Source organism: Pleurodeles waltl, chromosome 2_2, assembly GCF_031143425.1.
Source record: "Pleurodeles waltl isolate 20211129_DDA chromosome 2_2, aPleWal1.hap1.20221129, whole genome shotgun sequence".
Taxonomy (NCBI): Eukaryota; Metazoa; Chordata; class Amphibia; order Caudata; family Salamandridae; genus Pleurodeles; species Pleurodeles waltl.
Window position 1 is genome coordinate 1,142,544,669 of NC_090439.1, and position 27,393 is coordinate 1,142,572,061.

Below are 27,393 nucleotides of genomic sequence, written 5' to 3' on the forward strand. Positions count from 1 at the left end.
AAAGTTTCCCCAGAGACAGAGACCCTAAATAGCCAGAAAAGAGGATTTGGCAACCTAGGAGAGAGGATAGGCTACTAACACCTGAAGGAGCCTATCAGAAGGAGTCTCTGACGTCACCTGGTGGCACTGGCCACTCAGAGCAGTCCAGTGTGCCAGCAGCACCTCTGTTTCCAAGATGGCAGAGGTCTGGAGCACACTGGAGGAGCTCTGGACACCTCCCAGGGGAGGTGCACGTCAGGGGAGTGGTCACTCCCCTTTCCTTTGTCCAGTTTCGCGCCAGAGCAGGGCTAAGGGGTCCCCTGAACCGGTGTAGACTGGCTTATGCAGAATTGGGCACATCTGTGCCCAACAAAGCATTTCCAGAGGCTGGGGGAGGCTACTCCTCCCCTGCCTTCACACCATTTTCCAAAGGGAGAGGGTGTAACACCCTCTCTCAGAGGAAGTCCTTTGTTCTGCCATCCTGGGCCAGGCCTGGCTGGACCCCAGGAGGGCATATGCCTGTCTGAGGGGTTGGCAGCAGCAGCAGCTGCAGTGAAACCCCAGGAAGGGCAGTTTGGCAGTACCAGGGTCTGTGCTACAGACCACTGGGATCATGGGATTGTGCCAACTATGCCAGGATGGCATAGAGGGGGCAATTCCATGATCATAGACATGTTACATGGCCATATTCGGAGTTACCATTGTGAAGCTACATATAGGTAGTGACCTATATGTAGTGCACGCGTGTAATGGTGTCCCCGCACTCACAAAGTTCAGGGAATTGGCTCTGAACAATGTGGGGGCACCTTGGCTAGTGCCAGGGTGCCCTCACACTAAGTAACTTTGCACCTAACCTTTACCAGGTAAAGGTTAGACATATAGGTGACTTATAAGTTACTTAAGTGCAGTGTAAAATGGCTGTGAAATAACGTGGACGTTATTTCACTCAGGCTGCAGTGGCAGGCCTGTGTAAGAATTGTCAGAGCTCCCTATGGGTGGCAAAAGAAATGCTGCAGCCCATAGGGATCTCCTGGAACCCCAATACCCTGGGTACCTCAGTACCATATACTAGGGAATTATAAGGGTGTTCCAGTAAGCCAATGTCAATTGGTAAAAATGGTCACTAGCCTGTCAGTGACAATTTGGAAAGAAATGAGAGAGCATAACCACTGAGGTTCTGATTAGCAGAGCCTCAGTGAGACAGTTAGTCACTACACAGGTAACACATTCAGGCACACTTATGAGCACTGGGGCCCTGGGTTACCAGGGTCCCAGTGACACATACAACTAAAACAACATATATACAGTGAAAAAATGGGGGTAACATGCCAGGCAAGATGGTACTTTCCTACAGTTCTGTAAGCTCTGATTACGAGATAAGAAGGAAAGCAGAACAGCTTGATGAATGGTTCCAGAATGGCACATTTAATGCTTCACTGTCACGTCCTGGCGGTGGTTACTGTGGCCAACAGATACCAATGGGTGTCACAAACATTTTATAAACTCCACAGGTGGTTTTAGAACTGGTAGGCTGGACCCTCGTGCTGTGTATCATCCGAACATGGGGGTATAGCAACAACATACAGTGTAGGGAAACTATGCCAGCAATGGTTGAAGAGTTCCTCACTAGATGCGGTTAAAGAACACCTCAGGCTCCTGTCTAATAACAATGACTTACTGGACTTCCTGTTAGGCCCCAGAAAACAAAGCAGAAAGCGCTTCTTATATGAAGTATATAATGAAATTTGGAAGCTTTCCCAACAAGAAGCTGCTGCCCGGTTAAGGCAAATAGCACAGGAAAACTTACAGAAGGCATTAGCTGTTGTAGACAATGGGATTAATACCCTGTCCGACCGGATATAAACCGTAAATAACATTGTCTCTTCTGCAATAGACATAATTCAAAGTGATGTTTCTTCTTTACACCATGGACAGAGTGAATGCAAGACTTCTGTCAGCCATTCGATGGTTTGTAAACAGCTGTCCTTCCACGGGGCGTGTAACACTTCGGCAGCGAACCTGGCTTGTATCTGAAGGGAGTTCCACTCCCCTTGATTAGACCTGCATTCGAGGTGCTTTCAAATGGCAGCTATGTTCTCCTCAACAGTGAAGACTGTTGTGGGATGCAAGCCTGAATAGTCTATGTTGTTTCGGTCTCTAAGATTGTTACATGCTGCAGGAACATACTTTTTCCTCCCACTAGACAAAGAGAGGTAGCTGACATTTGTCCCCATATTGCTACTTCTAATGTGAATTTTGAGAAGCTGAGCAGACTCAAGGCTTTATTGTTCCAAAAACATGTGGTGCTCACGTCTGCACGCGAGACCTATGCACTTCGGGTGGCAAGGTCATCAGCAGAGATACTGTCCCTTTTAAGTACCAACTTTCCGAGACATTTTGGTGAACTGGTGGGACGAATATTTAATGCATCCAGTACTACTCGAATCGCAAACTTCTTGTTGTTGGTTCTGGTTTCATTCACACCTTCTCCTCTATATTCGGATTAATACCACCAGCCATCCACTCAATATTTTCCAGTATTTTAGGGGGATTGCAGATAACTTTGGCTATATTATGTGGTATTTTGCTACTGCTACTTTTTCTTCACAATGACTGTCCCGACGCAACAAGGAGGAATGAAAGCGCTCCCACCAGCGCAGCTGTGTTGTGAACACATGATGCAGTACTTCGGAGCAACACTCCTGGAGCAATTGGAGTGTGACTGGTCCCTGTCATTCAGACCAGTTTTGCATTGTGTGCAGCCTGTGTTTCGATGCTTCTGGTGCTTGTTTGAAATGCACTGAAAGTTTGTGTTTCTACACAGCGCTTGCTTTTATTGGATGCTGATCTGTTGATGTTCTCACTGAGGGTTCATTACCTGACATGCGCGTTGAGGGTGCGTTTGCTACAGGAAGCTGCTTATCAGTTGCCCTTCCTGGAGGATGAGGCTCTGAACTCATTATTTGGCACATCATGGAATGCTGCTGCTTTGGCTGAAGCTCAGGCTATGGAACACGAATGCTCCTTGGTTCTTCTTGGCGATGAGTTTTCTACTTTACCACCTGCCGAAGTTTCCTGTCTTCAATTTTCCCAGATTCTATTGGCAACTTCCATAATGACTCTAACTCTTGAAATTCGGCCTTTTGTACACCACAAGTTAATGTTTTAAATTGTCCTTTTATACATGCTCAAGTGTCCCTTTAACTTGTCATTATTGACATTTTTTATACATATATCTTAGGTTGAATTTTAGTAGCTTTTTATATATAAATTAGGCTTTTTAACCACCTTTAAACCGGCAAGGGGAGGGTGTTGTGTAGCCATTTTAGTTATAGCTCCATGCATGGTATTTTAGCACCCTAGGCCTGCCGCTGTGCACTTTAACCCAGATATATTTTATTCAGCTTTGTTTATTATTTTAACAATAGCCACATTTGCGGTCTTGTTTTATTTATTTCTATCTGGCTGTTCTTTGCTTAGGCTAACAATGTGGCCCATATTTATACTTTTTTAGCGCCGCATTTGCGTCATTTTTTTACGCAAAAGCGTCGCAAACGTACAAAATACAATTGTATTTTGTACATTTGCGCTGTTTTTGCATCAAAAAAATGACGCAAATGCGGCACTAAAGAAGTATAAATATGGGCCTGTGTTTTTAAACAAGCACTCTGTGCTTCTCTCAAGGCTGCAGTAAGACAGGTTGCCGGTAAAACGTGGTAACACTTTGTCTCTGGTATTCATAGAAATATACACATCCTTACATAGGGACATTTTCCCAGAAAATCAGCTGTTTTATTATAACAAAACTTCCCTGTCCATTACATGTTAGAGGGAGATTTCAGCCAGATGACCACGACTGTATGATGATTGCTGAACGCTTCGCTACAGCTGCTTATGCAGACTTCAGGCTTTGCCCAGGTATGGGGGATGATGTCTTCCCAGGGGACCTGAAGGGCAGAACTAGAGCTTAACACGCTGTACTCTAATATAGCCTAGGTAGGAATTAGTCAATTGACTCTAGTGCCAATATGGTAGCGTTATTTCTATGCTTTACTCTCCTTGTCACAATTTTAATCCCGTCAAACTTTATCATCCTGGTTATAGCAGTACATGCTTTATTATCTAAGATGAGGTTACTTCATTAAAACCTTATTGAAACATATACTGCCTCTGCTTGTCACTGTATGTGTGAGACTAATGTAACTGAGAGAAACGGATGAGATCTGAGTGACCACGATTTCCCTGAAGAGTCAATTAAGTCATGCACTCGGCTGCCCAATCATCCCTGCTCTTGGGTAGAGATGAGGCACTGCTAGTTGGCTGGAGCAAAACCCGGACTGGGGCAACATGTGTCACCTGTAGTAGGTTAGACTCAGTCCCCGACACCACAGGCGATTCTGCCGCTCAAATCCGGTAGTCTCATTAGAATAATGAGAGCCTATGCGACACACTCACTTTCACTCGCGCACACACATTCACTCGCATACACGCGTGCATACACCACCCCCTCCACATACACGCACGCATACACCACCCCCTCCACATAAACGCAGTCCCACACGCACACACAGACACCCTCCCTCCCCTGTCGGACGATCACTTCCCTTTTCTGACAAGGAGGTCGTCCGGAAGGGGATGGGTCCTGACGCTTCCACTGCCGTTATCGCACTGCGTTCAGGACACCGCCGCGCTGTATTACAGGTCATAATATGGCAGGCGGAGTCCTTCTGACGTGGCGGTGCCGGTGGTGAATCGGCCTCTCCACCGCCATACGCCAGGCCAACAGCTGTCGGATTTCCACCTGAAATTGGGCAGAAATCTGACAGCAGTCGTAATAGGGCAGTCTTGAGACCGCCACCGGTCTTCTGGCGCCCGCCGCTTCTGCAGTCTTTGTAAAAGACTGCCGAAGTCCTAATGAGGGCCAGAGGAAATGCCTTCTTGGCATGGTTACCCCCTAACTTTTTGCCTTTTTGCTGATGCCAGTTATGAGTGAAAGTGTGCTGGGACTCTGCTAACCAGGCCCCTGCACCAGTGTTCTTTCCCTAAACTGTACCTTTGTTCCCACAATTGGCACAGCCCTGGCATACACATAAGTCCCTTGTAAATGGTACCCCTGGTACCAAGGGCCCTGTGGCCAGGGAAGGTCTCTAAGGGCTGCAGCGTGTATTATGCCACCCTAGGGACCCCTCACTCAGCACAGACACACTGCTTGCCAACTTGTGTATGCTGGTGGGGAGAAAATGACTAAGTCGACATGGCACTCGCCTCAGGGTGTCATGCCAACCTCACACTGCCCATGGCATAGATAAGTCACTCCTCTAGAAGGCCTTACAGCCCTAAGACAGGGTGCACTATACCATAGGTGAGGACATAGGTGCACGAGCACTATGCCCCTACAGTGTCTAAGCAAAACCTTAGACATTGTAAGTGCAGGGTAGCCATAAGAGTATATGGTCTGGGAGTCTGTCATACACAAACTTCACAGCATCATAATGGCTGCAATGAAAACTGGGAAGTTTGGTATCAAACGTCTCAGCACAATAAATGCACACTGATGCCAGTGTACATTTTATTGTGAAATACACCCAGAGGGCATCTTAGAGATGCCCCCTGAAAACATACCCGACTTCCAGTGTGGGCTGACTAGTTTTGCCAGCCTGCCACACACCAGACATGTTGCTGGCCACATGGGGAGAGTGCCTTTGTCTCTCTGTGGCTAGTAACAATCCTGTACTGGGTGGAGGTGCTTCTCACCTCCCCCTGCAGGAACTGTAACACCTGGCGGTGAGCCTCAAAGGCTCACCCCCTTTGTTAAGGCGCCACAGGGCATCCCAGCCAGTGGAGATACCCGCCCCCTCCGGCTACGGCCCCACTTTTGGCGGTAAGGCCGGAGGAGATAATGAGAAAAACAAGGAGGAGTCACTGGCCAGTCAGGACAGCCCCTAAGGTGTCCTGAGCTGAAGTGACTCTGACTTTTAGAAATCCTCCATCTTGCAGATGGAGGATTCCCCCAATAGGATTAGGGATGTGCCCCCCTCCCCTCAGGGAGGAGGCACAAAGAGGGTGTAGCCACCCTCAGGGTTAGTAGCCATTGGCTACTAACCCCCCAGACCTAAACACACCCCTAAATTCAGTATTTAGGGGCACCCCAGAACATAGGAAACGAGATTCCTGCAACCTGAAGACGAAGAAGGACTGCTGACCTGAAGCCCTGCAGAGAAGATGGAGACACCAAATGCTTTGGCCCCAGCCTTACCAGCCTGTCTCCCCACTTCGAGAAAAACTGCAACAGCGACGCGTCCCCCAGGGTCCAGCGACCTCTGAAGCCTCAAAGGACTACCCTGCATCTAAAAGGACCAAGAACTCCTGAGGACAGCGGCCCTGTTCCACAAAGACTGAAATTTGCAACAAAGAAACAACTTTTAAAGGACTCCATGTTTCCCGCCGGAAGCGTGAGACTTTCCACTCTGCACCCGACGCCCCCGGCTCGACCTGTGGAGAAACAACACTACAGGGAGCACACCCCGGCAACTGCGAGCCTGTGAGTAGCCAGAGTTGCCCCCTCTGAGCCCCTACAGCGACGCCTGCAGAGGGAATCCAGAGGCTCCCCCTGACCGCGACTGCCTGCTTCAAAGAACCTGACGCCTGGTAAAGACACTGCACCCGCAGCCCCCAGGATCTGTATGAGCTAAATACAGCCATATGTACAATCGGTGCTGCAGCATGCCCTATGATGAAGCATGCCACGGAAGTGGGTGAGGCCACTGTGCACAAAAGAATTGGATTCCTTTAGGAGATAATGCCAATGTGCATAACGGACATCAGTCTCTGAGGCGAGGGTCTATTACAAGCGAGATGGCCTTTAACAACTGGTATGGCCTAAAGCAGAAGGGCTATGCATTGCCAGTACAAGTTACAACCAGCTTTCTTTTGAGGGTCCCTTCTTACCTACTGCATTGTGTGCACTCCCTGGAAGATTCCCCGGTGTGCTAGTTGTTTCAAATTCTTTATTCTAAACAACATTTGGTATGCAGTAGACATGCAGTAATTCTATACATTGTCTCCTTAAATGACAACTAAGATTTTACGCCCGATGTATGCTACTGCTCCCTTGCTGATTTATGTAAACCAACACCATTTAGTTGCACTCCATATAAATGTTGGACCTAAATTGCTTTCTATGTGCTTTATGATAAGTTGCACCCAGCTTGACTACTGTACTCTTGTAATTTAGACAGAACGTTGTATATATGCTCTACCTCCAGACCACTACTGCTTTACAGAGCACCACTGTAGGAGGCTGGACTGGCTTGTAGTGAGTACCAAGGGGTACTTGCACCTTGCACCAGGCCCAGTTATCCCTTATAAGTGTATAGGGTGTCTAGCAGCATAGGCTGATAGATAATGGTAGCTTAGCAGAGCAGCTTAGGCTGAACTAGGAGACGAGTGAAGCTCCTACAGTACCACTAGTGTCACTTGCACAATATCATAAGAAAACACAATACACAGTTATACTAAAAATAAAGGTACTTTATTTTTATGACAATATGCCAAAGTATCTCAGAGTGTACCCTCAGTGAGAGGATAGGAAATATACACAAGATATATGTACACAATACTAAAAATATGCAGTATAGTCTTAGAAAACAGTGCAAACAATGTATAGTTACAATAGGATGCAATGGGGACACATAGGGATAGGGGCAACACAAACCATATACTCCAAAAGTGGAATGCGAACCACGAATGGACCCCAAACCTATGTGACCTTGTAGAGGGTCGCTGGGACTATTAGAAAATAGAGAGGGTTAGAAAAATAGCCCACACCAAGACCCTGAAAAGTGAGTGCAAAGTGCATTAAAGTTCCCCAAAGGACAAAGAAGTCGTGATAGGGGAATACTGCAGGAAAGACACAAACCAGCAATGCAACAATGATGGATTTCCAGTCGAGGGTACCTGTGGAACAAGGAGACCAAGTCCAAAAGTCACAAGCAAGTCGGAGATGGGCAGATGCCCAGGAAATGCCAGCTGTGGGTGCAAAGAAGCTTCTACGGGACAGAAGAAGCTGAGGTTTCTGCAGGAACGACAAGGGCTAGAGACTTCCCCTTTGGAGGATGGATCCCTCACGCCGTGGAGAGTCATGCAGAAGTGTTTTCCCGCCGAAAGACCGCCAACAAGCCTTGCTAGCTGCAAATCGTGCGGTAAGCCTTTTTGGATGCTGCTGTGGCCCAGGAGGGACCAGTTTGTCGCAAATTGCGTCAGGAGAGAGAGGGGGCGTCGAGCAAGACAAGGAGCCCTCTCAGCAGCAGGTAGCACCCAGAGAAGTGCCAGAAACAGGCACTACGAGGATGCGTGAAACGGTGCTCACCCGAAGTTGCACAAAGGAGTCCCACGTCGCCGGAGACCAACTTAGAAAGTCGTGCAATGCAGGTTAGAGTGCCGTGGACCGAGGCCTGGCTGTGCACAAAGGATTTCCACCGGAAGTGCACAGGGGCCGGAGTAGCTGCAAAATTCGCGGTTCCCAGCAATGCAGTCTGGCGTGGGGAGGCAAGGACTTACCTCCACCAAACTTGGACTGAAGAGTCACTGGACTGTGGGAGTCACTTGGACAGAGTTGCTGGATTCAAGGGACCTCGCTCGTCGTGCTGAGAGGAGACCCAAGGGACCGGTAATGCAGCTTTTTGGTGCCTGCGGTTGCAGGGGGAAGATTCCGTCGACCCACGGGAGATTTCTTCGGAGCTTCTAGTGCAGAGAGGAGGCAGACTACCCCTACAGCATGCACCACCAGAAAAACAGTCGAGAAGGCGGCAGGATCAGCGTTACAGAGTTGCAGTAGTCTTCTTTGCTACTATGTTGCAGTTTTGCAGGCTTCCAGCGCGGTCAGCAGTCGATTCCTTGGCAGAAGGTGAAGAGAGAGATGCAGAGGAACTCGGATGAGCTCTTGCATTCGTTATCTAAAGTTTCCCCAGAGACAGAGACCCTAAATAGCCAGAAAAAAGGGTTTGGCTACCTAGGAGAGAGGATAGGCTAGCAACACCTGAAGGAGCCTATCAGAAGGAGTCTCTGACGTCACCTGGTGGCACTGGCCACTCAGAGCAGTCCAGTGTGCCAGCAGCACCTCTGTTTCCAAGATGGCAGAGGTCTGGAGCACACTGGAGGAGCTCTGGACACCTCCCAGGGGAGGTGCAGGTCAGGGGAGGGGTCACTCCCCTTTCCTTTGTCCAGTTTCGCGCCAGAGCAGGGCTAAGGGGTCCCCTGAACCGGTGTAGACTGGCTTATGCAGAATTGGGCACATCTGTGCCCAAGAAAGCATTTCCAGAGGCTGGGGGAGGCTACTCCTCCCCTGCCTTCACACCATTTTCCAAAGGGAGAGGGTGTAACACCCTCTCTCAGAGGAAGTCCTTTGTTCTGCCATCCTGGGACAAGCCTGGCTTGACCCCAGGAGGGCAGAAACCTGTCTGAGGGGTTGGCAGCAGCAGCAGCAGCAGCTGCAGTGAAACCCCAGGAAAGGCAGTTTGGCAGTACCAGGGTCTGTGCTACAGACCACTGGGATCATGGGATTGTGCCAACTATGCCAGGATGGCATAGAGGGGGCAATTCCATGATCATAGACATGTTACATGGCCATATTCGGAGTTACCATTGTGAAGCTACATATAAGTAGTGACCTATATGTAGTGCACGCGTGTAATGGTGTCCCCGCACTCACAAAGTCCGGGGAATTGGCCCTGAACAATGTGGGGGCACCTTGGCTAGTGCCAGGGTGCCCTCACACTAAGTAACTTTGCACCTAACCTTTATCAGGTAAAGGTTAGACATATAGGTGACTAATAAGTTACTTAAGTGCAGTGTAAAATGGCTGTGAAATAACGTGGACGTTATTTCACTCAGGCTGCAGTGGCAGGCCTGTGTAAGAATTGTCAGAGCTCCCTATGGGTGGCAAAAGTAATGCTGCAGACCATAGGGATCTCCTGGAACCCCAATACCCTGGGTGCCTCAGTACCATATACTAGGGAATTATAAGGGTGTTCCAGTAAGCCAATGTAAATTGGTAAAAATGGTCACTAGCCTGTTAGTGACAATTTGAAAGAAATGAGAGAGCATAACCACTGAGGTTCTGATTAGCAGAGCCTCAGTGAGACAGTTAGTCACTACACAGGTAACACATTCAGGCACACTTATGAGCACTGGGGCCCTGGAGAACAGGGTCCCAGTGACACATATAACTAAAACAACATATATACAGTGAAAAATGGGGGTAACATGCCAGGCAAGATGCTACTTTCCTACACAACCCCCCCCCAAACGAAGGACAATAAGACTAGCCATGACCTGATGAGTCTTCATTGTCTAAGTGGAAATATCTGGAGAGTCCATCTGCATTGGAGTGGCTACTCCCAGGTCTATGTTCCACTGTATAGTCCATTCCCTGTAGGGATATGGACAACCTCAACAATTTAGGATTTTCACCTTTCATTTGTTTTAGCCAAACTAGAGGTTTGTGGTCTGTCTGAACAATGAAGTGAGTGCCAAACAGGTATGGCCTCAACTTCTTCAGTGCCCAGACCACAGCAAAGGCCTCCCTCTCAATGGCACCCAAAGCTTTTCTCTAGGGGTCAACCTCCTGCTAATAAAAGCAACAGGTTGATCCTGGCCCTCAGAATTAAGTTGTGATAGGACTGCCCCTACTCCTAATTCAGATGCATCAGTTTGGACATAGAATTTTTTAGAGTAACAAGGGCTTTTCAGGACAGGTGCAGAGCACATGGCCTGCTTCAGCTCCTCAAAAGCTTTCTGACAGTTTGCTGTCCATAATACCGTTTTAGGCATTTTCTTGGATGTGAGGTCATTAAGAGGGGCTGCAATGGAGCCATAGTTCTTAATGAACCTCCTGTAATACCCAGTGAGACCTAGGAAGGCTCTCACCTGAGTTTGAGTGGTAGGGGGAACCCAATCAATAATTGTTTGGATTTTCCCCTGTAGTGGTGCAATCTGTTCCCCACCAACAAGGTGTCCCAGATAAACCACCTTTCCCTGCATTATCTGGCACTTTGAAGCCTTGATAGTGAGGCCTGCCTTTTGCAGGGCCTCCAAAACTTTCCATAGGTGGACCATGTGATCATCCCAGCTGGAGCTAAATACAGCTATATCGTCCAAATATGCTGCACTGAAAGCCTCCAGCCCTTGCAGGACTGTGTTCACCAATCTCTGAAAAGTGGCAGGTGCATTTTTCAATCCAAAAGGCATTACAGTGAACTGGTAATGTCCTCCAATGGTTGAAAATGCAGTTTTAGGATCTTCTGATAATTTGATCTGCCAATACCCTGCAGTCAAATCAAAAGTGCTTAGATACTTGGCAGATGCCAGTGTATCTATGAGCTCATCTGCCCTGGGTATAGGGTGAGCATCAGTTTTGGTTACCTGGTTGAGACCTCTGTAGTCTACACAAAACCGCATTTCTTTCTTTCCATCCTTGGAATGAGGTTTTGGTACAAGTACCACAGGAGAAGCCCATGGACTTTCAGAGTGCTCAACCACTCCCAGTTCCAACATTTTCTGCACCTCTTGCTTTATGCAGTCCCTGACATGGTCAGGCTGCCTATAGATCTTACTTTTGACAGGCAAGCTGTCTCCAGTATCTATAGTGTGCTCACACCAAGAAGTGGTACCTGGCACAGTAGAGAAAAGTTCAGAAAACTGACCCAGGAGATTTGTGCAATGGTCTTTCTGCTCAGCAGTAAGACAATCAGCCAAAACTACACCTTCCACTGGAGCATCTTGTTCTGTGGAAGAGAAGAGATCAGGTAGAGGATCACTGTCTTCTTCCTGTCCCTCATCAGTTGCCATGAGCAGGGTGAGATCAGCCCTGTCATAGTAGGGTTTTAGGCGGTTGACATGGAGCACCCTAAGGGGACTCCTGGCAGTGCCTAAGTCAACTAAATAGGTGACTTCACCCTTTTTCTCAACAATTGTGTGGGGACCACTCCATTTATATTGGAGTGCTCTTGGGGCCACAGGCTCCAAGACCCAAACTTTCTGCCCTGGTTTGTACTGAACCAAAACAGCCTTCTGGTCATGCCATTGCTTTTGGAGCTCTTGGCTGGCCTGAAGGTTTTTACTGGCCTTTTTCATATACTCAGCCATCCTTGATCTGAGGCCAAGTACATAATCCACAATATCTTGTTTTGGAGCTTTTAAAGGTTGTTCCCAACCCTTCTTGACAAGTGTTAGTGGACCCCTAACAGGGTGACCAAAGAGGAGTTCAAAGGGGCTGAAGCCCACTCCTTTCTGGGGTACCTCCCTGTAGGCAAAAAGGAGGCATGGTAACAGGATATCCCATCTCCTGCGGAGTTTTTCAGGGAGACCCATAATCATGCCTTTGAGAGTTTTGTTAAATCTCTCCACTTGTTTGTGGATGATAGGGTGTAGTGAACTTATAAGTCACACCACACTCCTTCCACATGGCCTTTAAGTATGCAGACATGAAATTGCTTCCCCTGTCTGATACTACTTCCTTTGGGAAGCCCACCCTGGAAAATATTCCCAGGAGGGCCTTTGCCACTGCAGGAGCTGTAGTGGTCCTTAAAGGAATTGCTTCAGGATATCTTGTGGCATGGTCCACTACCACCAAGATAAACCTATTGCCTGAAGCAGTAGGAGGGTCAAGGGGGCCAACTATGTCAACCCCTACCCTTTCAAAGGGTACCCCAACCACAGGCAGTGGAATAAGGGGTGCCTTTGGGGTGCCACCTCTCTTGCCACTGGCTTGACAGGTTTCACAGGACTTACAAAAATCTTTTGTGTCCTCAGACATTCTAGGCCAATGAAACAAGGGAACAAGCCTGTCCCAAGTTTTCATTTGTCCCAGATGCCCAGCTAGGGGAATGTCGTGGGCCAGAGTTAGGAGGAACTTTCTGTACTCCTGAGGAATCACTAACCTCCTGGCAGTTCCAGGTTTAGGATCCCTTGCTTCAGTGTACAAGAGGTTGTCCTCCCAGTAAACTCTGTGAGAGTCACTGACATCCCCATTAGCCTGTTTGACAGCTTGCTGTCTTAGACCCTCTAGTGTGGGACAGGTTTGCTGTGCCACACTCAGCTCCTCCCTGGCAGGCCCCCCTTCACCCAAAAGCTCAGCAGTGTCTGCTTCCAGCTCCTCTGGTGTAGGTTCTGCACAGGGTGGAAATTCTTCTTCCTCAGAAGTAGAATCCACTGTAGAGGGAGGGATAGTAGGAAGTGGTTTGCTTCTACTAGCCCTAGCTTTAGGGAGCACTTGGTCCATTGTTCCAGGATCCAAGCTTCCCTGTCCTTTTTGCTTTTTGGCCTGAGCCCTGGTTAAAGCAAAAATATGCCCTGGGATGCCCAGCATTGCTGCATGGGCCTCCAACTCCACATCTGACCAAGCTGATGTCTCCAAAGCATTTCCTAGTAGACAGTCTACAGGTAAATCTGTGGCTACCACAACTTTCTTTGGACCAGTAACCCCCCCCCAGTTGAGATTTACAACAGCCATGGGGTGGCTAAGTGTGTTGTTGTGAGCATCGGTTACTTGGTACTGGTGACCAAGTAGGTGTTGTTCAGGGTGGACCAGTTTCTCTATGACCATAGTCACACTGGCACCAGTGTCCCTGTAGGCCTGAACCTCAACACCATTTATTACGGGTAGCTGCTTGTACTTATCCATATTAAGAGGAGAAGCAACTAAGGTGGCTAAATCAATAGCCCCCTCAGAGACTAACACAGCCTCTGTGGTCTCCCTAACAAGACCAACCCCAACTAAGTTACCAAAAGTGAGCCCAGCTACTCCCTTGGATTGGCTATTAGTAGGTTTGCTCCCACCACCACTGCTTTTAGTAGGGACACTAGGTGTAGCAGTAGGGGTTGTAGTGGTAGGAGGCTTGGTGCTTTTCTTTGGACAACTGGGATCTGTTGTCCAATGGCCTTTTACTTTACATAAATAGCACCATGGTTTCTTTTCTTTGTTTTGATTAAAAGAGGATTTGGGCCCACCACCCCCACCAGAGTGTTTTTGTGGGCCTGATGAAGACTCATTTTTACATTTGTCCCCACCCTTGTCAGAAGACTTACCATCCTTCTTTTTGTTGCCATCTTTGTCACCCCCTGTATGAACTTTTCTGTTCACCCTTGTTCTGACCCATTTGTCTGCCTTCTTTCCCAATTCTTGGGGAGAGGTCAGATCAGAGTCCACCAAGTACTGGTGCAACAAATCAGACACACAATTATTAAGAATATGCTCTCTCAGGATCAAGTTATACAGGCTGTCATAATCAGTAACTTTACTGCCATGTAACCACCCCTCCAAGGCCTTCACTGAATGGTCAATGAAATCAACCCAGTCTTGTGAAGACTCCTTTTTGGTCTCTCTGAACTTTATCCTGTATTGTTCAGTGGTTAAGCCATAACCATCCAGGAGTGCATTCTTAAGAACTGTAAAATTATTGGCATCACTTTCTTTCACAGTAAGGAGCCTATCCCTACATTTTCCACTAAATGATAGCCATAGGATAGCAGCCCACTGCCTTTGAGGGACATCCTGTACAACACAGGCCCTCTCAAGTGCAGCAAACCACTTGTGAATGTCATCCCCCTTCTTATAAGGGGGAACTATCTTATGCAGATTCCTGGAATCATGCTCTTTTGCAGGATGACTATGGGGAATACTGCCGCTGCCACCATGGGTTTCTAAACCCAACTTCTGTCTTTCCTTCTCTAGTTCTAAAGACTGTCTATCCAAATCCAGCTGTTGCTTTTTAAGCTTCAGTCTGGTTTGTTCCACCCTCAACTTATTGAGCTCCCTTTCTAACAATCTGTCTTCAGGGTTGGTGGGAGGGACATTCTTAGACACAGAGGTATGATGGGAATGAACAGAAGGAGACCTGTCCCTTACAGAGGGCACCCTAACAGCTTGGCTGACAGTGTAATGTGAGAGCACATCATCTGTATGATGTGACTCCACCTCAGTACCAACTATGCTAGACTGTCTAGTAATGGGCAGGCTAAGAAGTTTCTTTCCTGAATCTTTTCCTGGGGGAGTCCCTGGATCAGATTGGGAACCATTAGCTACTTTTTCAACAGATGGGGCACCTTTAGCCTTATCTTGTTCTCTAAGCATGTTAAGTAATAATTCCAAGGAAGGATTCTTCCCTACACTCAAACCTCTCTCTATGCAGAGACTCCTTGCTCCTTTCCAGCTAAGGTGATCATATGCAATTTTGGACAGATCAAACTTTTGGCCTGTGCCTGTGCCTGTGCCAGACATTTTTAGAGAGAGTTAAAGTGATAGAAAAAGAGAAAAAAGTTTGTCAGAGCTTTTTAGAAAGACAGAAAAAAAGCTTTTTAAACTTTTAAGAACTTTTTGAAAGTTTAGAAGTACTTTTCAGCACTTTAGAAAAGAGTGAAAAGAGGAAATGCAAAACTTTTTAGTTATGTGTACACACACTGAACTTGTTTTGTATATTTTTCTCTTATGAAAAGTACAATGACAAGAGTGGTAAGTAGTCTCAAAGCACTTATCCCACCGCTGCACAACCAATGTAGGAGGCTGGACTGGCTTGTAGTGAGTACCAAGGGGTACTTGCACCTTGCACCAGGCCCAGTTATCCCTTATTAGTGTATATGGTGTCTAGCAGCATAGGCTGATAGATAATGGTAGCTAAGCAGAGCAGCTTAGGCTGAACTAGGAGACGAGTGAAGCTCCTACAGTACCACTAGTGTCACTTGCACAATATCATAAGAAAACACAATACACAGTTATACTAAAAATAAAGGTACTTTATTTTTATGACAATATGCCAAAGTATCTCAGAGTGTACCCTCAGTGAGAGGATAGGAAATATACACAAGATATATGTACACAATACTAAAAATATGCAGTATAGTCTTAGAAAACAGTGCAAACAATGTATAGTTACAATAGGATGCAATGGGGACGCATAAGGATAGGGGCAACACAAACCATATACTCCAAAAGTGGAATGCGAACCACGAATGGACCCCAAACCTATGTGACCTTGTAGAGGGTCACTGGGACTATTAGAAAATAGAGAGGGTTCGAAAAATAGCCCACCCCAAGACCCTGAAAAGTGAGTGCAAAGTGCACTAAAGTTCCCCAAAGGACAAAGAAGTCGTGATAGGGGAATACTGCAGGAAAGACACAAACCAGCAATGCAACAACAATGGATTTCCAGTCGAGGGTACCTGTGGAACAAGGGGACCAAGTCCAAAAGTCACAAGCAAGTCGGAGATGGGCAGATGCCCAGGAAATGCCAGCTGTGGGTGCAAAGAAGCTTCTACTGGACAGAAGAAGCTGAGGTTTCTGCAGGAACGACAAGGGCTAGAGACTTCCCCTTTGGAAGATGGATCCCTCACGCCGTGGAGAGTCGTGCAGAAGTGTTTTCCCGCCGAAAGATGGCCAACAAGCCTTGCTAGCTGCAAATCGTGCGGTAAGCGTTTTTGGATGCTGCTGAGGCCCAGGAGGGACCAGGATGTCGCAAATTGCGTCAGGAGAGAGAGGGGGCGTCGAGCAAGACAAGGAGCCCTCTCAGCAGCAGGTAGCACCCGGAGAAGTGCCAGAAACAGGCACTACGAGGATGCGTGAAACAGTGCTCACCCAAAGTTGCACAAAGGAGTCCCACGTCGCCGGAGACCAACTTAGAAAGTCGTGCAATGCAGGTTAGAGTGCCGTGGACCCAGGCTTGGCTGTGCACAAAGGATTTCCGCCAGAAGTGCACAGGGGCCGGAGTAGCTGCAAAAGTCGCGGTTCCCAGCAATGCAGTCTGGCGTGGGGAGGCAAGGACTTACCTCCACCAAACTTGGACTGAAGAGTCACTGGACTGTGGGAGTCACTTGGACAGAGTTGCTGGATTCAAGGGACCTCGCTCGTCGTGCTGAGAGGAGACCCAAGGGACCGGTAATGCAGCTTTTTTGGTGCCTGCGTTGCCGTCGACCCACGGGAGATTTCTTCGGAGCTTCTAGTGCAGAGAGGAGGCAGACTTCCCCCACAGCATGCACCACCAGGAAACCAGTCGAGAAGGCGGCAGGATCAGCGTTACAGAGTTGCAGTAGTCGTCTTTGCTACTATGTTGCAGTTTTGCAGGCTTCCAGCGCGGTCAGCAGTCGATTCCTTGGCAGAAGGTGAAGAGAGAGATGCAGAGGAACTCGGATGAGTTCTTGCATTCGTTATCTAAAGTTTCCCCAGAGACCCTAAATAGCCAGAAAAGAGGGTTTGGCTACCTAGGAGAGAGGATAGGCTAGCAACACCTGAAGGAGCCTATCAGAAGGAGTCTCTGACGTCACCTGGTGGCACTGGCCACTCAGAGCAGTCCAGTGTGCCAGCAGCACCTCTGTTTCCAAGATGGCAGAGGTCTGGAGCACACTGGAGGAGCTCTGGACACCTCCCAGGGAAGGTGCAGGTCAGGGGAGTGGTCACTCCCCTTTCCTTTGTCCAGTTTCGCGCCAGAGCAGGGCTAAGGGGTCCCCTGAACCAGTGTAGACTGGCTTATGCCGAATTGGGCACATCTGTGCCCAAGAAAGCATTTCCAGAGGCTGGGGAGGCTACTCCTCCCCTGCCTTCACACCATTTTCCAAAGGGAGAGGGTGTAACACCCTCTCTCAGAGGAAGTCCTTTGTTCTGCCATCCTGGGACAAGCCTGGCTTGACCCCAGGAGGGCAGAAACCTGTCTGAGGGGTTGGCAGCAGCAGCAGCTGCAGTGAAACCCCAGGAAAGGCAGTTTGGCAGTACCAGGGTCTGTGCTACAGACCACTGGGATCATGGGATTGTGCCAACTATGCCAGAATGGCATAGAGGGGGCTATTCCATGATCTTAGACATGTTACATGGCCATATTCGGAGTTACCATTGTGAAGCTACATATAGGTAGTGACCTATATGTAGTGCACGCGTGTAATGGTGTCCCCGCACTCACAAAGTCCGGGGAATTGGCCCTGAACAATGTGGGGGCACCTTGGCTAGTGCCAGGGTGCCCTCACACTAAGTAACTTTGCACCTAACCTTTACCAGGTAAAGGTTAGACATATAGGTGACTTATAAGTTACTTAAGTGCAGTGTAAAATGGCTGTGAAATAACGTGGACGTTATTTCACTCAGGCTGCAGTGGCAGGCCTGTGTAAGAATTGTCAGAGCTCCCTATGGGTGGCAAAAGAAATGCTGCAGCCCATAGGGATCTACTGGAACCCCAATACCCTGGGTACCTCAGTACCATATACTAGGGAATTATAAGGGTGTTCCAGTAAGCCAATGTAAATTGGTAAAATTGGTCACTAGCCTGTTAGTGACAATTTGAAAGAAATGAGAGAGCATAACCACTGAGGTTCTGATTAGCAAAGCCTCAGTGAGACAGTTAGTCACTACACAGGTAACACATTCAGGCACACTTATGAGCACTGGGGCCCTGGGTGACAGGGTCCCAGTGACACATACAACTAAAACAACATATATACAGTGAAAAATGGGGGTAACATGCCGGGCAAGATGGTACTTTCCTACAACCACCCACCCAAGAGGCCTGGTTTACGCTTTACAAAACTAAATATGTGCCGTAATGTACCTCCTAGTGTACATTATAAGGATAATGCAAGACCATATAGAAGAACGAGGACTTAGGCCCAAGTTGCTTAATAAGGTCATGGAAGTCTGTGGTGACTTGCAATATCCTTGGATTGCTTGTGTTCTAGGTGAGAGAAGACCTGACTTGGCAATTTGGTGGGATTTTTTGCATGTGGCTGGGTCTGGGTGGCATAGAAAGCAAAAGAACAATGGGTCAGAATGCTACCATGAACAAATGCCAGTGATTAGACTATTTGCATGTATTCTTGCCATCACATTTTATGTTTGATGTAACACCCTAAAAGGCCTCTGGTACAACCAGGCGTCGGTCGTGTGCTCACTGTGCCAATGGAACTAACTGCACCCGAATGAATAGGCCCAAATGGACCAAGGGTGGTATTGGGTGACTTCCTCAGGTGCAAACAGGACTTGGTTTGGCAGTTCTGGCATGACTGTGCCTACTGGAGCAGGATCACAGCAGATTTGCATATTGCTGGGGCTAATCTGAGGTGGCATGGCGGGTAAAAAAAACAGTGGACTGGAACGCAGCCCTGAGTAATTACCAGTGACTGAGATTAATTCCGGCTTTCCATCCAACACTTTTTTTTTTATATATGCCATTCACTTCCTACAGTTGACTAGAGACGTCACAACCCAACTGTAATAACAAAAGTAGAAACAACCATTTCTACAAGGTTTGCAGGCTTCTAGGTGTTATAAGTAAATAAATAAAGCTTCTAGAATGATCCACCCAGTCAAGGTAGAAGTTTCGCAAGTAAGCAGGGCAAAACAGAAAAACAATTGTTGGAATGCTGGAGCAGAAGACTATACCTGCCATTATGGTCCAACTGACAATATTCCAATGTTCTTACTGCTCTTAGAGGTGGAACATGCTCCCCACAGGGGCGGGTCCTCCATAAGGGAGGAGTAGCGTTGCCCCCCTGCCAGCAGTGGCAGCTGCAAACCTTTTCCCCAAAAAGTATAATAAACTGGGTTTATTATAGTTTTTTGGGAAAAGGGGCGGGGCCACTTGGGTGACGAGCAATGAGGGGGAGTGCTCAGCACTCCTTCTCACTGCGCATGTATGTTTGGCTGGCCGTCTCAGGCCAGCCAATCACACATGCGCAGAAGGGTCTCTCCAGTCCAGCAACACAGTTGCTGTGCTGAAGAGAGCCTGCACAGGCTCCCAGTCTGCCTGGGAGCACCCAGCCAGGATGCTCCCAACCAATCCTGATGCTGCTCTGAGCAGCATCAGGATTGGTCGCAGGGCCGGCTGGGAGCCTGTGCTGGAGTGAGATGGAAGAGCAGAGGAACGGAGCAGAGGTAAGTATTTTTTTTAAATATATTTCTTTAATGTTATGTGTCGTGGTTCCTCCCCCCTACCCCTCTCCCGCGCGCCACCCCACCCCCTCAGCAACCTGCGACTGGCTCCCCCCTGTAATCTTCCTGGGCTTTCTTTTTAGATTCGCCTGACCAGATGTGTGAGAACATTAGCACTGTATGCCTCAGACATCCACAGCACTGCAGCAGAACACAATCCTCCTCTGGCCAATAGTCGCCTGCCACAGTTGAGAGCTTCACAGAATTAAATATAGCATTTCACTATGAAAATGCAAGAGAAAGTGCACAACAAATGAGAACCATAACACTATGGGTGGGAAAATGATGTCCCACCAGACCTGATATCATCTGTGTGGGTACAGAAAACTGTGGATCCAAACAAAACGCATACAGAAAACTATGGATCCAAAGATCCAGACACGGCTGAAATAGAAGGCAACATGTTTAGAGTGTTACAGAACCTCTCAATAAATAATAGAAGAAATGCACATTATGGTGGGACTTACCGTAGGTGGAGCGCCCTTCGGAAAGTGATCAGAGCTCCGTCAGATAAGTTGAAAACAGCCACACTGTTGTCACAGACAGCAAAGCACTTCTGGGACTGAAGCAAGGTCCTCTCCAGGACCACCATGCTGACCACGTCACACTCGTTGAAGCCCTGAGACATCACTTTTTGGCAGACCATTTGGCGGAAGCCAACACGGAAATGCCAGATGGCGATGTATGCGGTCCCACCAGTGACCACCTCGTTCCGCTGCTGGTTGTATGTGGCGCAGCAGATTTCGTGGGAAGTCTGTATGGTGGAAATCACAGCAAAGTCTGTGCTAAGCACTTTCAGGGTGTCCGAGTACCAAGCCACGTACTGGTTCACACGGGAGACATGCAGCAGACCGGTCAGTGGTTCATTGGGTTGAAAAGAGTTTGTGATGCGCCCATCCTGCTGATGGAGGTGGATCCTTCCAGTGGCATCCAGGCTGACAAAGCCCTTCCTCTGGTGGCTGTAAATCACCTGGAGCACACGGTCCTTGAAGATCACGTGACGCTGATGCTCGAGGCCGTGGGTTATTTGAAGGGATTTAAGGTCTGACTTCTTCACCTAGGATCAGAGAGTTAAAACAAAATAAACCATAGAAATAAAAGCAGCCAATCATAGTTAGAAATGAAGCAAAGAAAATGAACCATAGCAATGAAAGTAGACAATCATCGTTAGAAATGCAGCAAACAAAGTGAACCATAGTAAGGAAAGCAGCCAATCATAGTTCCCCAAAATAAGACACTTGGGGCCAGCTGTAGGTATATTCCATTTTGCAACTTGCAAATTGCGAGTTAGATCGACTCGCAATTTGCAAGTCGCAAATTGGAATATAGGATGGTGTTCCTGACACCATCTGCGACTCGCAAGGGGGTCGCAAAGGCCCACCTCATTAATATTAATGAGGTGGGTCGCAATTTGCGACCCTCTTGAGACTCGGGCACTCACAGGGATGGTGGCCTGCTGGAGACAGCAGACCACCGTGTCTGTGACTGCTTTTAAATAAAGCATTTTTTTTTATTTGTAATGCAGCCCGTTTTTCTTAAAGGAAAACAAGATGCGTTACAAAACTAAAAAATTTTACGTTTTCGTTTCATTTTTTCAGAGCACGCAGTGGTCCATAGGACCACTGCCTGCTCTGGAAAAATGTTTTTAATGCCATTCACAAAGGGGAAGGGGTCCCATCGGGACCCCTTCCCTTTTGCGAATGGGTTAGCACCCATTTGAAATGGGTGCTAACTGTGATAGCTTTGCGACCGCGTTCGCGGACTCCCCTTCCGAATTGTGACTCGCAAACCCGTTTTGCGATTCGGTAACCAGGTTACCGAATCGCAAAAGGGGTTTTGTGCATTTTCAAGTGCAGTTTGCACGTCTCAAACAGCGAAATTCGCTGATTGCGACGTACAAACTGTGTGCTACATCTGGCCCCAGGTCACTTGATACCCAAGTGGTCAGGCCCTTTAGCACCTCTGTAAGTTCGTAGTAGATGAGACCCCTGGTACCTAGGGCATGGGTACTTAAGAGGGGCCTAAGAGGTTCAGCACAACGTGTGCCATTCTAAGGGACCTAGCACAACCTCATGCAGACTGTGCCATTGCAGGCTGCGTGACAAGGTGCTCCCAAAAGTGAAAACACAACATGGCACACACTCTGTGTGCCATGTCCCCTAAAACACTGCTTGTAACATTTGTAAGTCACCCCTACAGCAGGCCTTTCAGCCCCAAGGCAGGGTGCATTATATTATAAGAGAGGACATTTATACATGAGCAAATATGCTGCTATGTCTTTTTTGATTCTCAGACATAGTAAGTGCCCAGTGAAGCCATTTTAAATACATGTGCTGGACACTGGTCAATATGAGCTGCCCAGCTACATGATGGCATCACTGAAACTAGGGATGTTTGATATCAAACATATTGTATTAATAAACCCTCACTGATTCCAGTGATGGATTTATTAATATGTGCACCCAGAGGGCACCTTATAGGTGCCCCCTGAAAACCTACCAATGGCCGGTGAACTCACTGACCAGTTCTGGCCTGTCTGCCACCAACAGATGAGAATCTGACCCCCCAGTGTGAGAGCTTTCACTCTCTGGAGGTCAGAAGCAAAAGCCTACACTGGCAGGGGTGTTAACACACACTTCCCAACAGGATGTCTGACAAATCTGCATTCCAAGGCAGGAAGCTTCAAAGAAGCCCATTGCCTCTGGTGTGCAGAGCTGGCCTCTCTCACAGGAAGATGCTGATCACCCCCATCTGGCACCCAGACAGGTGGAAAAATTAGCTGTGCAGGGGGCGTGTTACATTGCCAGACCAGGAACACCCCTAGGGTGACCAGCCTGAAGTGGTCAAGACTTAGGAAATTCTGGCATCTTGTGTGTGGTAGAATTTAGGACCTCTGGACAGGGTGATGCCCACTCCCCACAGGAAGTGGTCATGTAGGGGGCATAGTGACCTCAGAGGTAATTAGCCCATTAGCTACTACTCTTCACTCCCCAACGCCCCCTACATTGAGCATTTAGGGGAACCTCTGATACCAGATTCTCAGATCTTCACTGGACACAAAAGAAGGAGTGGACAAGAAGCCTGCTGAACCTGAGAACGGAAGAGCTCGACTGACTTAGTGCCAACCCTGCCAGCCTGCTTGAGGAGCAACTGATCTGTTCTACCGCTGCAGCCTCCAAGAAACTGCGAGAGTTGCCAGTGCTTCGCTAATCACCAGAAATAACTTCCTTGGAGTAGACGAGTTGCTTCCCTGCACCCACAGTCACCCAAGAAAGAACTGTGAGGACCGGGACCACCAGAAAACCTGCGCCGGACATCACCACTGCACCCGAGCAGCCTACCCCGTGTTGAAGTGGGCCAATGGTGTCAGTGTGGTCCCAAGGCCCTTCAGAGAGGAAGCCCACCCTGGGTTTGCCCACTGTGGACTTTGAGACGGCATCAGTAGCCTGTTTCTGCAGACCCCCATGCAACCACGAGTGACCAGGTGTTAAAGATCCGACATCTCAGTTCACCTCTGCACCCATCCGCCCCAGTCTGAGGAGAAGAGAATCACAGGTGTCCCCAAGCCTCCCAGCCTTGTGTTGGCTTAGTCAGACTGGACCCCCAGTCCATGCCTGCAGACTGCTTCAGCAGGCCCTAATTCGAACATAAGGAACTCCAGCACCGGACCCGACACTAGAAGACACCACTGCACCTGCACCCCACAGCCAGAGGAGGAGTGGACTGACTGTGTCCCCATGTGCCCGAGGTCCTCAAGGGTCGGACCCCCTGTAGGTTCCCCTGGACTGACCTTCCAGACCACCCCTGCAGCAACTTTATGAACGGACAGTTACCCATTGAATTGAATGGGGCACCTGATGCCATAACACACTGCTGCACCCTGATGCACCAGAGCCTCCTGAGGTGAGCTGTTGGTGTGGCCTTGGACCCTGTCCCATACTCACCTTAAATCCTGGAAAACAGTCCTGTAAGTCAATGTCAAGTGTCTAAATGCAGTACATGTTTTACCCCATAGGATAACATTACTGCACCCACAAATTACACTATGTCAACTTTTAAAAACTGTAAAAATCAATAAATCGAAAAGAACTCACAAGATTCTGGTGATCTTGGTATCAAAGTGTATATAAAAGTATGTGTTATTTTTTTTTAAATGGTGTTGGATATCTTTATTGAGTGTGTGCCTCACTTACAATATGAGTGCGCGCCTTACATGCTTAGCACTACCCTCTGATATGCCTAAGTGCTCAACCACACTACCCAAAAAGAGAGTATTTCGGATGTCATTTATGCATCTATGGTACCTCTGGGGGTTGTCTGGACTCTTTGCACAGCGTACTTCATTTTGGTCCACTATATAAAGACCCAGTTTCCTACAGAAATGTAGCAAACCAAGTGAACCATAGAAATGAAAGCAGCCAATCATAGTTAGAAATGCAGTCAAACAAAGTTAGTTACTTACAGAGGGCATTCTCCAGCAAGGATCCCAAGATGGGTGATGTGTTATGTGTCGGTCACATGACCTAAATTCTGCAGCATAGCATGTAGATGCTTTTTCAAAAACTATCAGGCACGTGGCTGCATGATAAATACCATTTAACAAGTGATTTATCAATATCTAACAAGAAAGACCACACAACGCCATTTTTCAATGAGTTTTGGTTGGCAGAATAGGCCACACTTGCCCTGTTCATTTTTCTAACCTGCCTTATGTTTCCACCTTCCATTCAACAATCTGCAAGCCCAACAAAGGTGCTCCAATGTTTTTATCAGAGATGCTGAATATACGTCCACCTAAAGTGTAGCCCCTAAAAATATAGAAGATGTCTACTGCATCCTCAAACTAGGTTACATGGTCCCAGGCTTTGTGGAAATGAGTTTTGTTGTAAGTTTAATTCTTTTTAACAGCACCTCTAGTGTGAAGGCAACCCAACAATCTACTCTATAAGGGTAGGCCAAATCCATCATAAATGATGTGTTTGCCGTAAAAGATTGAGTTTCACAAGTGTGGTGTCCATTTAGGACACTTTCTGGACCCTCTGTGGCCTGGGTAATTCCTTTGGTGCTGCTGTATCGCGTGCTAACATAACCGCTGCACTAGCATTCTTAAACTGTTGTGCTATCTCCAAGCACTGATGAATATGGGCAAATCTGATCCTAAGCAGGGGAAGTTGACGTTTGCCCGACGCAAGACTGTTGAGCTCTTGTCGGGGTACGCCATGGGAGATTCGGTCCCAATACATTGGAAATCGGCTCCACTACAGATAACGCAAGGAAAGCCTTTTGAGGCTGAATAGGATGTCAGGGCACCTAGATCACCAGAATGAGAGACTGGGAGGTGTTGAGATCTTGAAGACAACACCAGTATTACCAACGAAAAGGTGCTTGAAATGGAGAAAATACATCAATCACTGTTAAGAATAAAGATCTTGAGGCACATTTCTGCTGCAAGCATTTCAGGGACTGCAGATTGTGCATTACAGGTTTTCGAGGGACTGAAGAAATGACCAGCATGGAAAGCCTTGACAAGTTTGTAGAGACATTGCTAATTAACCTATTTGGTAGGACATCTATCTGAGAGATGTTCCTGGTTGAACATACGCATCATTCTCTCGGTCCCAGTCCTCTGCGTGGGGCCCCTCCATGTTCTATGGTGGTACAACTACTGAATTTCTATGAGTGAGATACAGCTCTGAGGCTGGTGCGAGAACGAGGCTCCCTTCAGCATCAAGGTTCGGACATCTCCTTGTACCCCAATTTTACTGTAGCAGTGCAGGAAGCACAGCAAAAGTTCTCTACTCTAAAACGCATGTTGCGAGCTAAGGGCCTCTGGTTCGCCATGCTGTATTCGATAATAATTTTCATACCTGTTGACGAAACTATCAAGACTTTCAGGAAGAACCTTTTGAGTTGATGCTGCTCCAGAACGAGGATGAAGATCCCAGACATGAAACAGCCGACTCATGACGCCGAACATGGAGGATGTGGAATAACGTGGTGTAGGAGGCTGGACTGGCTTGTAGTGGGTACCAAGAGGTACTTACATCTTGCACCAGGCCCAGGTATCCCTTATTAGTGTAGAGGGGTATCTAGCAGCTTAGGCTGATAGAAAAGGTAGCTTAGCAGAGCAGCTTAGGCTGAACTAGGAGACGAGTGAAGCTCCTACAGTACCACTAGTGTCACTTGCACAATATCATAAGAAAACACAATACACAGATATACTAAAAATAAAGGTACTTTATTTTTATGACAATATGCCAAAAGTATCTCAGTGAGTACCCTCAGTATGAGGATAGCAAATATACACAAGATATATGTACACAATACCAAAATATGCAGTAATAGCAATAGAAAACAGTGCAAGCAATGTATAGTCACAATAGAATGCAATGGGGGCACATAGGGATAGGGGCAACACAAACCATATACTCTAGAAGTGGAATGCGAACCACGAATGGACCCCAAACCTATGTGACCTTGTAGAGGGTCGCTGGGACTGTAAGAAAACAGTGAGGGTTCGAAAAATAGCCCACCCCAAGACCCTGAAAAGTGGGTGCAAAGTGCACCTAGGTTCCCCAAAGAGCACAGAAGTCGTGATAGGGGAATTCTGCAGGAAAGACCAACACCAGCAATGCAACAACAATGGATTTCCAGACGAGAGTACCTGTGGAACAAGGGGACCAAGTCCAAAAGTCACGATCATGTCGGGAGTGGTCAGATGCCCAGGAAATGCCAGCTGTGGGTGCAAAGAAGCTGCCACTGGATGGTAGAACTGTGGATTCTGCAAGAACGACAAGGGCTAGAAACTTCCCCTTTGGAGGATGGATGTCCCACGTCGTGAAGAGTCGTGCAGAGGTGTTTCCGTGCAGAAATACCGCAAACAAGCCTTGCTAGCTGCAAGGGTCGCGGTTAGGGTTTTTGGATGCTGCTGTGGGCAAGGAGGGACCAGGATGTCGCCAATTGCGTGAGGAGACAGAGAGGGCGTCCAGCAAGACAAAAAGCCCACTCAGAAGCAAGCAGCACCCGCAGAAGTGCCAGAACAGGCACTACAAAGTGGAGTGAACCGGAGCTCACCCGAAGTTGCACAAGAGGGTCCCACGAAGCCGGAGGACAACTCAGGAGGTCGTGCAATGCAGGTTAGAGTGCCGGGGACCCAGGCTTGGCTGTGCACAAAGGAAATCCTGGAAGAGTGCACAGGAGCCGGAGTAGCTGCAAAACACGTGGTTCCAAGCAATGCAGTCTAGCGTGGGGAGGCAAGGACTTACCTCCACCAAACGTGGACTGAAGAGTCACTGGACTGTGGAGTCACTTGGGCAGAGTTGCTGAGTTCAAGGGACCTCGCTCATCGTGCTGAGAGGAGACCCAGAGGACCGGTGATGCAGTTCTTTGGTGCCTGCGGTTGCAGGGGGAAGATTCCGTCGACCCACGGGAGATTTCTTCGGAGCTTCTAG

General features: G+C 48.0%; 1 protein-coding gene across 1 annotated transcript in view; it reads right to left on the bottom strand.

The window, feature by feature from the left end:
- Positions 1–27,393, bottom strand: part of WDR97 (WD repeat domain 97) — a 327,470-nt gene that overhangs the window by 276,909 nt on the left and 23,168 nt on the right. Inside the window, exon 4 of the mRNA XM_069221060.1 lies at positions 20,410–20,999. Within this exon, the coding sequence (XP_069077161.1) occupies positions 20,410–20,999 (590 nt within the window). The remainder of the gene's footprint in view (positions 1–20,409; positions 21,000–27,393) is intronic.